The sequence below is a fragment of the Nerophis lumbriciformis genome, linkage group LG33 (assembly GCF_033978685.3).
Source record: "Nerophis lumbriciformis linkage group LG33, RoL_Nlum_v2.1, whole genome shotgun sequence".
NCBI lineage: Eukaryota > Metazoa > Chordata > Actinopteri > Syngnathiformes > Syngnathidae > Nerophis > Nerophis lumbriciformis.
In genome coordinates, this window is record NC_084580.2 from 21842545 (window position 1) to 21856498 (window position 13954).

Here is a 13954-nt window from a genome sequence, read left to right on the forward strand (position 1 = left end):
TATAGAGACCACATTTTTAGGAATTTTTATGAATGGTAAATTAAGCCGAAAACAACACAAAAATCAGAAAATGACCGACATTAAATGGGTCAATACCATTTTCTGTACCAACTTTTAAAGCATGCATTGCTTATTGCATAAAGGTCTGGGGACTTACATATAAAACAATCACAAAACAATCATCATATTACAGAAGAGAGTAATAAAGATAATTTAATAAAATGGATTATCGAGACCCAACAAATTGATCATGAAGTCACACATTTTAAAAGTCTATTATCTTGTATAAAACGCAACTGTTCAAATGATGTATAAAGTAAATAATAATAAGCTTCCAGAAGTCATTTCAGATGTGAACCAGTAAATATGATCTATTATGTGTACTCAAAAGCATGAATAAATGTAAAATAAATATGTACATCATATAAATGAGTTCATCTATGGAATCATTTACTATTAGAAACTAAAATATGTAACACTTCATTAGACTTAGACAGCCTTTAATGATCCACAAGGGAAATTGTTCCTTCAATATTACTTCAAAAACGTATATAAAAACACTAATGAATAAGTATAAAAGTGATAGACAAAATGTTTATTGTATGTAACCTACTCAGTGGCCTAGTGGTTAGAGTGTCCGTCCTGAGATCGGTAGGTTGTGAGTTCAAACCCCGACCGAGTCATACCAAAGACTATAAAAATGGGACCCATTACCTCCCTGCTTGGCACTCAGCATCAAGGGTTGGAATTGGGGGTTAAATCACCAAAATGATTCCCGGGCGCGGCCACCGCTGCTGCCCACTGCTCCCCTCACCTCCCAGGGGGTGATCAAGGGTGATGGGTCAAATGCAGAGAATAATTTCGCCACACCTAGTGTGTGTGTGACAATCATTGGTACTTTAACTTTAACTTTAACATATGTTTTGTCGTGTTACTCTCACCTTTTCAGTCAAATTGCTCTGTTCATTTTTAAATAAAAAGTACACATTATTGCATAATAATGCATGTACTTGACTGGAAAAAGCACTAAAACCTTATCGATAAATGTAGAAGCATTTTAACAAGATTGCTACACAAACACAACAATGATGTCTAGCTTTTAAGGACAGGGGGGGCTTAGCCCCCAGGAGATGCACAGGATGCGAGCGAACGTAGGGCACGAGCACAAAACTTAGAAATGATTCATTGTTATTATTATTTCAGTGGGTTTATTTTCAATCTGTGTTCAGTACAACAACAAACATGGGTTTGCACAGTGACATTTTATTTACAGCATCAACAAGAAACAATTACTTGCATGATGATTATTATTATTATCTACTGATGATAGTCATATGTGAATGAGCTCAGCTCCTGTTCTCCTCCATGTGTAAAGTGAGAAACACAGCTGATGCTCCAGAAGGAAGTAACCCCAAAGATAGCAAATGGTAAAAAAGAGTGCACATTTAACTTTATAAATAATCAGGACCTTAATGATGCATTTCAGGCTAACTAGCTAACTAAGTAGCGGGAATGTCAACTTTTTGTCAAACACAGACCTGGTGTAAAGTGGAGCTAATACATTTTACTACAAGCAGTGATGAATACTTACTTTCTTGAAAACGTTTCTTATGTCCATTTTGCATCCGTTCACGTTCTTGTTCTGCAGTGCTGTGTGCTAATGTGCTTCGTACACCTGCAGGACCGCAAGCAAGGTCGCGGAGAAAATGCGGACTGGATTTTGAGTGATGTGGGCATTTTCTATATGAACAAGTCCAAGGACCGCAAGCAAGGTCGCATAGAAAATGCGGACTGGATTTTGAGTGATGTGGGCATTTTCTATATGAACAAGTCCAAGGACCGCAAGCAAGGTCGCGGAGAAAATGCGGACTGGATTTTGAGTGATGTGGGCATTTTCTATATGAACAAGTTGAATGGATTGGATACCGACACACTAAAGATATGCTATGAAGTGAGGCGAAACTGAGTGAATAATGACAGGTTCTATGATTATTTATTTAAACTCATATTCGGGCCTCTTTATAATGAATATGTCGGCATGTATTTGTAAAAAAATATATATATATATCATTTATATATATATATATATAACACCAAATTATTTAGGGGGGCTTAAGAATATTTTAGAGGGGCTTGAGCCCCCTAAAATAGGCCTAACAACGCCAATGGATGTCACACATGTTATATGTGCTGATGTTAGAAAGTCAAAGTTAACAAGTTTTAAGTTTATTTCAAACCCTGCAGTTTCATTTGCTGCTGCTGTTCTCACCAGCACACCTGTGTTTCTCACACTGGTACTTATAAGAGAATCTTTCACCACACACACTGCAACTCAACACTTTCTCTCCTGTGTGTATTCTCAAGTGTACTAGAAGGTATGATCGATCACAAAAGCTTTTGTTGCAGAACAAACAGGAATATGGTTTTTCACCAGTGTGCGTTCTTACGTGTAATTTCAAATGCTGACTTGTTACACAGCCTTTACCGCAGATTGAACAGATAAAAGGTTTTTCTCCGGTGTGCGTTCTTATGTGTATTTTCAAATTTTGACTTTGTACAAAACCTTTACCGCAGACTGAACAGGTAAAACGGTTTTTACCAGTGTGTGATATTATGTGTCTTTTCAAAGATGGACTTCGTCTAAAACCTTTACCACATATTGAACAGGTACAATGTTCTTCTTCCGTGTGGATTCGCATGTGCTGATTCAACCTACCTTTTCGTGCAAAACTTTTACCACATTCTGAGCAGGAAAAAGGTTTTTCTCCAGTGTGTACACTCATGTGTAACTTCAAGTTGTGACTTTGTCCAAAACCTTTACCACATATTGAACAAGACATTTTTTTTTCTCCAGTGTGACTTCTAATGTGTCTTCTAAAATTACTACGGTCATTAAAAGTTTTGTCACAGTGAGAACATTGAAAGCGTTTGTTGTCAGTGTGACATGTCTTATCTTCTTTAGAGTCTTCATCATCAGTGTCAGGAGAGTGTGACGTTGTGTCCTCACCATCTGATAGTGGAGCTAAGAGCTTGTCTGCTTGTGATCCTCCACAGTGGTCTCCATCAGCTTCTGTTGTCATGTGTTGTGTTGAGCTGCTGCTTGGAGGCTCCGCCTCTCTCTTCTCCTCACTTTCACCTTTGACCTCATCATCTTCACCCTTCACAAAGACACTAATCACTGGGAACTCCTCCAACCAGTCAAGCTTCTCTCCCTCCTGACTGATGCTGTGTTCTTTCTTTTCCTCTTTAAAGTGGGGGGGCTCTGGCGCCTCCTCCTTCCCTTCTTTTGGGTCCGCCTGCTCTATTGTTAAACTCCACTCCTTTTGCCCTAGTAGAAGATGTTCTTCACAGACGCCTGCAGGACACAAGAAGACAAACACATGCTTTAGATACCTCCAGCATTACTCAGTCACATGAGACATGCTTTTTGACACTTGGAAAAAATCCAAACTTTTTCCCTCCAACTGCTAGTACCCTAAATAAGTAAATGGGTTATACTTGTATAGTGCTTTTCTACCTTCAAGGTACTCAAAGCACTTTGACACTATTTCCACATTCACCCATTCATACACACATTCACACACTGATGGCGGGAGCTGCCATGCAAAGCCCTAACTACGACACATCAGGTGCAAGGGGGGAAGTGTCTTGCTCAAGGACACAACAGACGTGACGAGGTTGGTAGAAGGTGGGGATTGAACCAGGAACCCTCGAGTTGCTGGCACGGCCACTCTCCCAACCGCGCCACACCTTCCCCAAGTGACAGCAGAAAACCAGACTTAACGACACTTGGAAAAAAATCCCGATTTTATGACCCTCGGAAAAAATCGCGACTTTGTGACACTCGGAAAAAATCCAGACTTTTTGACACTCGGAAAAAATCCAGACTTTTTGACACTTGGAAAAAAATCACGATTTTGTGACACTCAGAAAAAATCCCGACTTTGTGACACTCGGAAAAAATCCATTCTTTTTGACACTCGGAAAAAATCCATTCTTTTTGACACTTGGAAAAAATCCAGACTTTTTGGAGGAAAAATCCAGACTTTTTGACACTTAGGGGAAAAAAAACGACTTTTTGACACTCGGAAAAAATCCCGATTTTATGACACTCGGAAAAAATCCAGACTTTGTGACACTCGGAAAAAATCCAGACTTTGTGACACTCGGAAAAAATCCAGACTTTGTGACACTCGGAAAAAATCCAAACTTTTTGACACTTGGAAAAAATCCAGACTTTTTGACACTTGGAAAAAATCCAGACTTTTTGACACTTGGAAAAAATCCAAACTTTTTGACACTCGGAAAAAATACAGACTTTTTGACACTTGGAAAAATGCTTTAGATACCTCCAGCCTAACTCAATCACATGAGCCATGCTTTTTGACACTTGGAAAAAAATCCCAACTTTTTTCCCTCCAACTGCTGGTACACTAAATGAGTGACAGAAAAAATCCAGACGTTATGACACTTACAAAAAAATCCTGACTTTTTGACACTTGGAAAAAAATCCCGATTTGTGACACTCGTAAAAAATCCCGATTTGTGACACTCGGAAAAAATCCCGATTTGTGACACTCGGAAAAAATCCTGATTTGTGACACTCTGGAAAAAATCCCGATTTTGTGACACTCGGAAAAAATCCCGATTTTGTGACACTCGGAAAAAATCCAGACTTTGTGACACTCGGAAAAAATCCAGACTTTGTGACACTCGGGAAAAATCCCAGACTTTGTGACACTCGGGAAAAATCCCAGACTTTGTGACACTCGGGAAAAATCCAGACTTTGTGACACTCGGGAAAAATCCAGACTTTGTGACACTCGGAAAAAATCCAAACTTTTTGACACTCGGAAAAAATCCAGACTTTTTGACACTTGGAAAAAATCCAGACTTTTTGACACTTGGAAAAAATCCAAACTTTTTGACACTCGGAAAAAATGCAGACTTTTTGACACTTGGAAAAATGCTTTAGATACCTCCAGCCTAACTCAATCACATGAGCCATGCTTTTTGACACTTGGAAAAAAATCCCAACTTTTTTCCCTCCAACTGCTGGTACACTAAATAAGTGACAGAAAAAATCCAGACGTTATGACACTTACAAAAAAATCCTGACTTTTTGACACTTGGAAAAAAATCCCGATTTGTGACACTCGGAAAAAATCCCGATTTGTGACACTCGGAAAAAATCCCGATTTGTGACACTCGGAAAAAATCCCGATTTGTGACACTCTGGAAAAAAATCCCGATTTTGTGACACTCGGAAAAAAATCCCGATTTTGTGACACTCGGAAAAAATCCAGACTTTGTGACACTCGGAAAAAATCCAGACTTTGTGACACTCGGGAAAAATCCCAGACTTTGTGACACTCGGGAAAAATCCCGACTTTGTGACACTCGGGAAAAATCCAGACTTTGTGACACTCGGAAGAAATCCCGAGTTTGTGACACTCGGAAAAAATCCCGATTTTGTGACCCTTGGAAAAAATCCAGACTTTTTGACCCTTGGAAAAAATCCAGACTTTTTGACCCTTGGAAAAAAATCCAGACTTTTTGACACTTGGAAAAAATCCAGACTTTTTGACACTTGGAAAAAATCCAGACTTTTTGACACTTGGAAAAAATCCAGACTTTTTGACATTTAGAAAAAAATCCAGACTTTTTGACACTTAGGAAAAATGCTTTAAATACCTCCAGCCTAACTCAATCACATGAGCCATGCTTTTTGACACTTAGGAAAAATGCTTTAGATACCTCCAGCCTAACTCAATCACATGAGCCATGCTTTTTGACACTTGGAAAAAATCCCAACTTTTTTTCCTCCAACTGCTGGTACACTAAATAAGTGACAGAACAAATCCAGACGTTATGACACTTATAAAAAATCCTGACTTTTTGACACTTAGAAAAAATCCCGACTTTTTGACACTTGGAAAAAATCCAGACTTTTTGACACTTGGAAAAATCCAGACTTTTTGACACTTGGAAAAAATCCAGACTTTTTGACACTTGGAAAAAATCCAGACTTTTTGACACTTGGAAAAAATCCAGACTTTTTGACACTTGGAAAAAAAATCCGGATTTTGTGACACTCGGAAAAAATTCCGACTTTGTGACACTCGGAAAAAATTCCGACTTTTTGACACTTGGAAAAAATCCAGACTTTTTGACACTTGGAAAAAAATCCAGACTTTTTGACACTTGGAAAAAATCCAAACTTTTTGACACTTGGAAAAAATCCAGACTTTTTGACACTTGGAAAAAATCCAGACTTTTCAACACTTGGAAAAAATACAGACTTTTTGACACTTGGAAAAAATCCAGATTTTGTGACATTTAGGAAAAATCCCAACTTTTTGACACTTAGGAAAAATCCCAACTTTTTGACACTTAGGAAAAATCCCAACTTTTTGACACTTAGGAAAAATCCCAACTTTTTTCCCTCCAACTGCTGGTACACTAAATAAGTGACAGAAAAAATCCTGACTTTGTGACACTTGGAAAAAAATCCCGATTTTGTGACACTTGGAAAAAATCCCGATTTTGTGACTCTTAGAAAAATCCCCACTGTGACACTAAGGAAAAATCCCAATTTTGTGACACTTAGAAAAAAATCCCCACTGCGACACTAACAAAAAATCCCAATTTTGTGACACTTAGACAAAAAAATCCAGATTTTGTGACACTTACAAAAAATCCCAATTTTTTGACACTTAGGAAAAATCCCAACTTTTTCCCCTCCAACTGCTGGTACACTAAATAAGTGACAGAAAAAATCCCGACGTTGTGACACTTGGAAAAAATCCCGACTTTGTGACACTTGGAAAAAATCCCGACTTTGTGACTCTTAGAAAAAAATCCCCACTGTGACACTAAGAAAAAATCCCAATTTTGTGACACTTAGAAAAAATCCAGATTTTTTGACACTTCTTCACAGGTGTCATAGTTTTGATGCCTTTAGTGACAATATACAATGTAAATAGTCATGAAAATAAGGAAAACGCATTGAAATGAGGTGTGTCCAAACATTTGGCATGTACTGTATATTGCGCTGTATCATTTAATATAGATTTGATAATATTACTATTTTAAAACGAGTTACAAAGGCTCGTAGTTTAGTCGCTGACATATGTAGTAACATATTACATTATTTCCAATTGTAATATTTTCTCAAAACTATTATTAATTAACTTGTTAATTTACTGTTATTATCTGGTTACTTTCTGTTGTAACATGTTGTATCTACACTTCTGTTAAAATGTAATAATCACTTCTGTTGTTTACTTCTCTACACTAGTTTTGGGTGATCCAATACCAAATAGTTACAGGGGCAGTATTGTTCTTACCAATGCTGATACTGATATTTCACATTTTCACTATCATTGAATGATACATTTTTTGATCACGATTACAATCAAACAAAAACAGGATGGTGGTGTAACGAGGGCTGGGAAATATGGCTGAAAACTGTATCATAATATAACTTTTTTATATTGGTCGATATCAATAATTGATTGTTCTTATGACCTATGGAAAATATGGACCAGGAGAAAAATATAACAAATGTTAACATTTTCATTTCAAATGTAACCTTCCTCTGATTATAATCCCTCAGCTATCAAGGCAGAAAGCAAGCATGAAAAACACTCTTTAAGGTGAAAAAATAAGGATTATGTAAGAAATACCTAATGAAGTGTAACAAAAGAGTGCAAAGTGTGAACATGTAAACATAGAGAAACCTGAGAAGAGCAAGTATTTGCAAGTTTAGTGCCAGGAAGTTGCGTGGTCTGTGTAACATTTAGTTTGCTCTGTTATTATTATTTTTTTAAGTATGGAAAGGAATTTATGCTCTGCATTAATTATTACTGGACCAAATTATCATTTTAAAATAGCACATTTGTTATATTTTCTTATTTATTTGAGTTATACAGTCCTGCACTTTAGTTCCTACCGGTTTTTATTGACCCAGCCTTTAAAGTTTTCTAAAAAAAACTTCAAAACTATCCATCAACGCTTTATTTACAAGCTGCAAGTATATATACAATGTAGTAACGGACACCTTCATAACAATATGTAATATGTACAATATACACACTGCAAGTATATATATATATAATGTAGTAACATACACCTTCATAACAATATGTAATATGTACAATATACACACTGCAAGTATATATATAATGTAGTAACAGACACCTTCATAACAATATGTAATATGTACAATATACACACTGCATGTATATATATAATGTAGTAACAGACACCTTCATAACAATATGTAATATGTACAATATACACACGGCAAGTATATATATAATGTAGTAACAGACACCTTCATAACAATATGTAATATGTACAATATACACACTGCATGTATATATATAATGTAGTAACAGACACCTTCAAAACAATATGTAATATGTACAATATACACAATGCAAGTATATATATATAATGTAGTAACATACACCTTCATAACAATATGTAATATGTACAATATACACACTGCAAGTATATATATAATGTAGTAACAGACACCTTCAAAACAATATGTAATATGTACAATATACACACTGCAAGTATATACATAATGTAGTAACAGACACTTTCATAACAATATGTAATATGTACAATATACACACTGCAAGTATATGTATAATGTAGTAACGGACACCTTCATAACAATATGTAATATGTACAATATACACACTGCAAGTATATGTATAATGTAGTAACGGACACCTTCATAACAATATGTAATATGCACAATATACACACTGCAAGTATATATATATACACAGTATATAAATATATAATGTAGTAACAGACACCTTCATAACAATATGTACAATATACACACTGCAAGTATATATATATATACACAGTATATAAAGATATAATGTAGTAACAGACACCTTCATAACAATATGTACAATATACACACTGCAAGTATATATATAATGTAGTAACGGACACCTTCATAACAATATGTAATATGTACAATATACACACTGCAAGTATATATATAAAGTAGTAACAGACACCTTCATAACAATATGTAATATGTACAATATACACACTGCAAATATATGTATAAAGTAGTAACAGGCACCTTCATAACAATATGTAATATGTTCAATATTTACCCTATTTTGGTAATTTTATGCATTACGTTTCCAAAGCATCGAACTTCCGACTTCTGGCAACAAATGTGTTCCTACTTCCGGATACAAATGCGAGTGTGTTCTAATCATGGCAGACTTGGTAACAGACGACTAAGTTTCTGGGTGTTGTTGATAAATGGCTTTCGCTTTGCATAGTAGAGTTTTAACTTGCACTTACAGATGTAGCGACCAACTGTAGTTACTAACAGTGGTTTTCTGAAGTGATCCTGAGCCCATGTGGTGATATCCTTTACACACTGATGTGGCTTTTTGACGCAGTACCGCCTGAGGAATCAAAGGTCTGTAATATCATCGCTTACGTGCAGTGATTTCTCCAGATTCTCTCAACCTTTTGATGATATTAAGGACCATAGATGGTGAAATCCCTAAATTCCTTGCAACAGCTCGTTGAGAAAGGTTGTTCTTCAACTGTTTGACAATTTGCTCACGCATTTGTTGACAAAGTGGTGACCCTCACCCCATCCTTGTTTGTGAATGACTGAGCATTTCATGGAAGCTGCTTTTATACCCAATCATGGAACCCACCTGTTGCCAACTAGCCTGTTCAGCTGTGGGATGTTCCAAATAAGTGTTTGATGAGCATTCCTCAACTTTCTCCGTCTTTTTTGCCACTTGTGCCAGCTTTTTTGAAACATGTTGCAGGCATCAAATTCCAAATGAGCTAATATTGGCAAAAAAATAACAAAGTTTCTCAGTTCGAACTTTAAGTATCTTGTCTTTGCAGTGTATTAAATTTAATATAGGTTAGTATAGATTTACAAATCATTGTATTCTGAACAGGAACACTTCAGAAAACCACTGTCAGTAACTACAGTTTGTCCCTACATCTGTAAGTGCAAGTTAAAACTCTACTATGCAAAGCCAAAGCCATTTATCAACAACACCCAGAAACGCCGCTGGCTTTGCTGGGCCCGAGCTCATCTAAGATGGACTGATGCAAAGTGGGAAAGTGTTCTGCGGTCTGAAGAGTCCACATTTCAAATCGTCATATCGTGGTAACAAATGTTGATGACACATTCTAGCCAACAAACACGTCTTCAACCAAATGTAGCATCCTCGCTAGCAGATAACGTCCCTTCCACAGTACAATGCCACTTCGGAGTCAGTAATCTTTAACTCCATGGCGACAACTTCAGTATGTTTCTTACAAGTGTTATGAACACTGGAGGACGAGGAATGGCTAAACATGCTACACTGCACAACGTAGGAGGATATGCTAACCGCAAGCTAGGACTCTTCAAAGTAAACAAAGGTGGGCGGATCGATTGATTGATGGATTGAAGCTTTTATTAGTAGATTGCACAGTACAGTACATATTCCGTACAATTGACCACTAAATGGTAACACCCCAATAAGTTTTTCAACTTGTTTAAGTCGGGGTCCACTTAAATCAATTCATGGTACAAATAGATACAAATATCTGCAGTAACGATACCAAGTATAACGTATAATGTACAGTTTTGCAGGCGTTTCAGCATAATTTGGCACGGACTTGTCCAGGATTTTTGACATTATATTTCCATTCCCTCCCACCACAATGTTTACAAACGCTACAAATGGCTTGAGTTGTGACGTTGGTGAAAACATTTTCTACGTTTCTGTTCACTGGCTTCAATCACGCATGAAATGATTTGTTCTCCAGCCACAAATGGTTGAACTTCACTTACCATCTTACACAAATAAATCTGCTTTGCTGTGGGCTTTCGTAATATCTGCTGCTAAATAAACTCTACTGTAACTTACACAGCACCGCATCCATAATTTCTGACAAGGCTGTACAGATAATGAGTTTAAGCATTTATTTGAAATAAAAATAATGTTAACAGAATTTTTAATACCTTTCAACGACATATGTAATATTTTTTATGACATTTTGATCGGAGTTAAGTAATTTTAAGGCCTCAAATTCAAATGGTTAGATTTAAGACTGAACATGAAGTGATGGAGCCTACTTGGATGAGAGGACAAACGTCTTCTAAGACAAAGTGAACAGTCCAGTTGTGATGGATTGAATGCCCTGAGAATAAAATGATATGTGCTTACTTGGACTGTGATGAAGCTGTGAGGACTCAGGTGGTTTGTCTTCATGCTCTTCAGTCTTCACAGAGACAACAGTCAGGGGAAACTTGCTGAGATCAGCCTCCTCCTGAGGGATCCACAGTTCCTCCTCTTCCTCTTTCATGTGGGGGGGCTGCTGGACCTCTGTTGGGTAAATAAGTAAATACGATTAAGAAAGATCAGATATAGTTTTTAACACAATGAGATTATTTGTGTTTTTTGTGGGTGTGTTGTGTTGAAAGTGTGTAGCTAATCAACTAAAAAAAACACGGTAAACAGTTAATTTTGTCCCAGCCACTAAAATTACTTCAAAAGCGGTACATATATATATATATATATATATATATATATATATATATATATATATATATATATATATATATATATATATATATATATATATATATATATATATATATATATATATATATATATATATATATATATATATGGGCCTATTACACCTAAGCCCTATCTCTAACCTTAAATATTATATGATAATGGTTAGAGATGTCCGATAATATCGGACTGCCGATATTATCGGCCGATAAATGCTTTAAAATGTAATATCGGAAATTATCGGTACCGGTTTCAAAAAATAAAATGTATGACTTTTTAAAACGCCGCTGTGTACACGGACGTAGGGAGAAGTACAGAGCGTCAATAAACCTTAAAGGCACCGCCTTTGCGTGCCGGCCTAATCACATAATATCTACGGCTTTTCACACACACAAGTGAATGCAATTCATACTTGGTCAACAGCCATACAGGTCACACTGAGGGTGGCCGTATAAACAACTTTAACACTGTTACAATATGCGCCACACTGTGAACCCACACCAAACAAGAACGACAAAACACTTTTCGGGAGAACATCCGCACCGTAACACAACATAAACACAACGGAACAAATACCCAGAACCCCTTGCAGCACTAACTCTTCCAGGACGCTACAATATACACCCCCGCTAACCCCTACGCCCACCCCTCCCACCTCAACCCTGCCCACCTCAACCTCCTCATGCTCTCTCAGGGAGAGCATGTCCCAAATTCCAAGCTGCTGTTTTGTGACTTCAATAATAAATATGGCAGTGCCATGTTGGCATTTTCTTCCATAACTTGAGTTGATTTAATTTGGAAAACCTTGTTTAATGCATCCAGCGGGGCATCACAACACAATTAGGCATAATAATGTGTTAATTCCACGACTGTATATATCGGTATCGGTAATTAAGAGTTGAACAATATCGGAATACCGGCAAAAAAGCCATTATCGGACATCTCTAATAATGGTATAGTCTAGGGCTGCAACAACTAATCGATTAAATCGATTGTAAAAATAGCTGGCGATTAATTTAGTCACCGATTCGTTGGATCTATGCTATGCGCAGAGGCTACTTTTTTTAATTTTATAAACCTTTATTTATAAACTGCAACATGTACAAACAGCTGAGAAACAATAATCCAAATAAGTATGGTGCCAGTATGCTGTTTTTTTCCCAATAAAATACTGGAAAGGATAGAAATGTAGTTTGACTCTTTTATCCGATTATTAATCGATTAATCGAAGTAATAATCGAAAGATTAATCGATTATCAAATTAGTTGTTAGTTGCAGCCCTCGTATAGTCATAACCATAACTTAAAAAAAAAAATTCTCATTCCAACATTACTTTAAAACATCCATACTATGTTTTCGTCATCATATAAAATAATTTGCTTTAAGGGCATTCTATTGGCAGGGCTAAAAGGAGCTCCTATCAAAAACACGTTTTACTATGTGGTGTTTTTATTGATGTATAATAGTCAGAATCAGGAAGTGAAATTAGCCAATAAACTAGGACTGGGCCGATATGGCCTTTTATTAATATCTCGATATTTTTAAGCCATATCACGATACACGATATATATCCCGATATTTTTGCCTTAGCCTTGAATGAACACTTGATGCATATAATCACAGCAGTATGATGATTCTATGTGTCTACATTAAAACATTCTTCTTCATACTGCATTAATATATGCTACTTTTAAACTTTCATGCAGAGAGGGAAATCACAACTAAGTCAATTTAGCAAAAGAGTATTTATTAAACAGTTATTAAGCAGTGGCACAAACATTCATGTCATTTCCAAAACAGAAAGTGCAAGATTGTCAGAGACATTTTAAAACAAGCTATTAGTGCACATTTGTGCATGATGTCACTACGATGACATATCAAAACAAGACTAAATTAAAGTGCACTTTTTGTACGGAACGCCACTACAATAGTTTAAAACTAATAAAGTGCACTTTTGTGCATGATGTCACACAAGATATTTCAATAAGTGTCACATAAAAATGAGCTGCATAATAGGAAATCAAATAGTGTATGTCCTTCACTATGTGGTAGGTTCCTGCGGACGTTATCTCCTTCTGTTGTTGACTATTTTTTTCATACAGTGTTGATGTGGAAATGGTTGCCTCGGCATTTTGTTGGTGTGGCACCGAACGGAGATGTTGACATGCGGAGTTTCAAGCACTCTTCATTCTCTAGAGGGTGACTTTTCAAATGATGCTACAAATTAGCAGTAATGCTACTTTTTGTAGCCCCACACTTGACAAATTACGGTTGTCTGTTCGACATATTCCCACTTGAAGCCAAACCACCGCCAGACGATTGACCCCCTGCTGTTTTTCTTAGGAATTAATTCTTCCTTCATTTGT

General features: G+C 36.5%; 4 protein-coding genes across 8 annotated transcripts in view; 1 reads left to right on the top strand and 3 right to left on the bottom strand.

The window, feature by feature from the left end:
• Positions 1–13954, top strand: part of LOC133575760 (uncharacterized) — a 551361-nt gene that overhangs the window by 333431 nt on the left and 203976 nt on the right. The gene's annotated exons all lie outside the window — the stretch shown is intronic.
• LOC133575681 (uncharacterized) overlaps positions 1–13954 on the bottom strand; it is a 515078-nt gene that overhangs the window by 182743 nt on the left and 318381 nt on the right. The gene's annotated exons all lie outside the window — the stretch shown is intronic.
• The window catches only part of LOC133575689 (uncharacterized), a 302477-nt gene that overhangs the window by 59391 nt on the left and 229132 nt on the right, over positions 1–13954 (bottom strand). Inside the window, exon 1 of one of the 5 annotated variants that reach the window (XM_072912155.1) lies at positions 11235–11392. The exons of the other annotated variants lie outside the window; for them this stretch is intronic. Coding sequence (XP_072768256.1) covers positions 11235–11373 — 139 coding nt within the window. The 5' untranslated portion in view covers positions 11374–11392. Of the gene's footprint in view, positions 1–11234; positions 11393–13954 lie in introns of those variants that run through there. 5 annotated transcript variants of the gene reach the window in all.
• The window catches only part of LOC133575750 (uncharacterized), a 197249-nt gene continuing 184807 nt past the window's right edge, over positions 1513–13954 (bottom strand). The window contains exon 2 of the mRNA XM_072912183.1: positions 1513–3355. Within this exon, the coding sequence (XP_072768284.1) occupies positions 2247–3080 (834 nt within the window). The 5' untranslated portion in view covers positions 3081–3355 and the 3' untranslated portion in view covers positions 1513–2246. The remainder of the gene's footprint in view (positions 3356–13954) is intronic.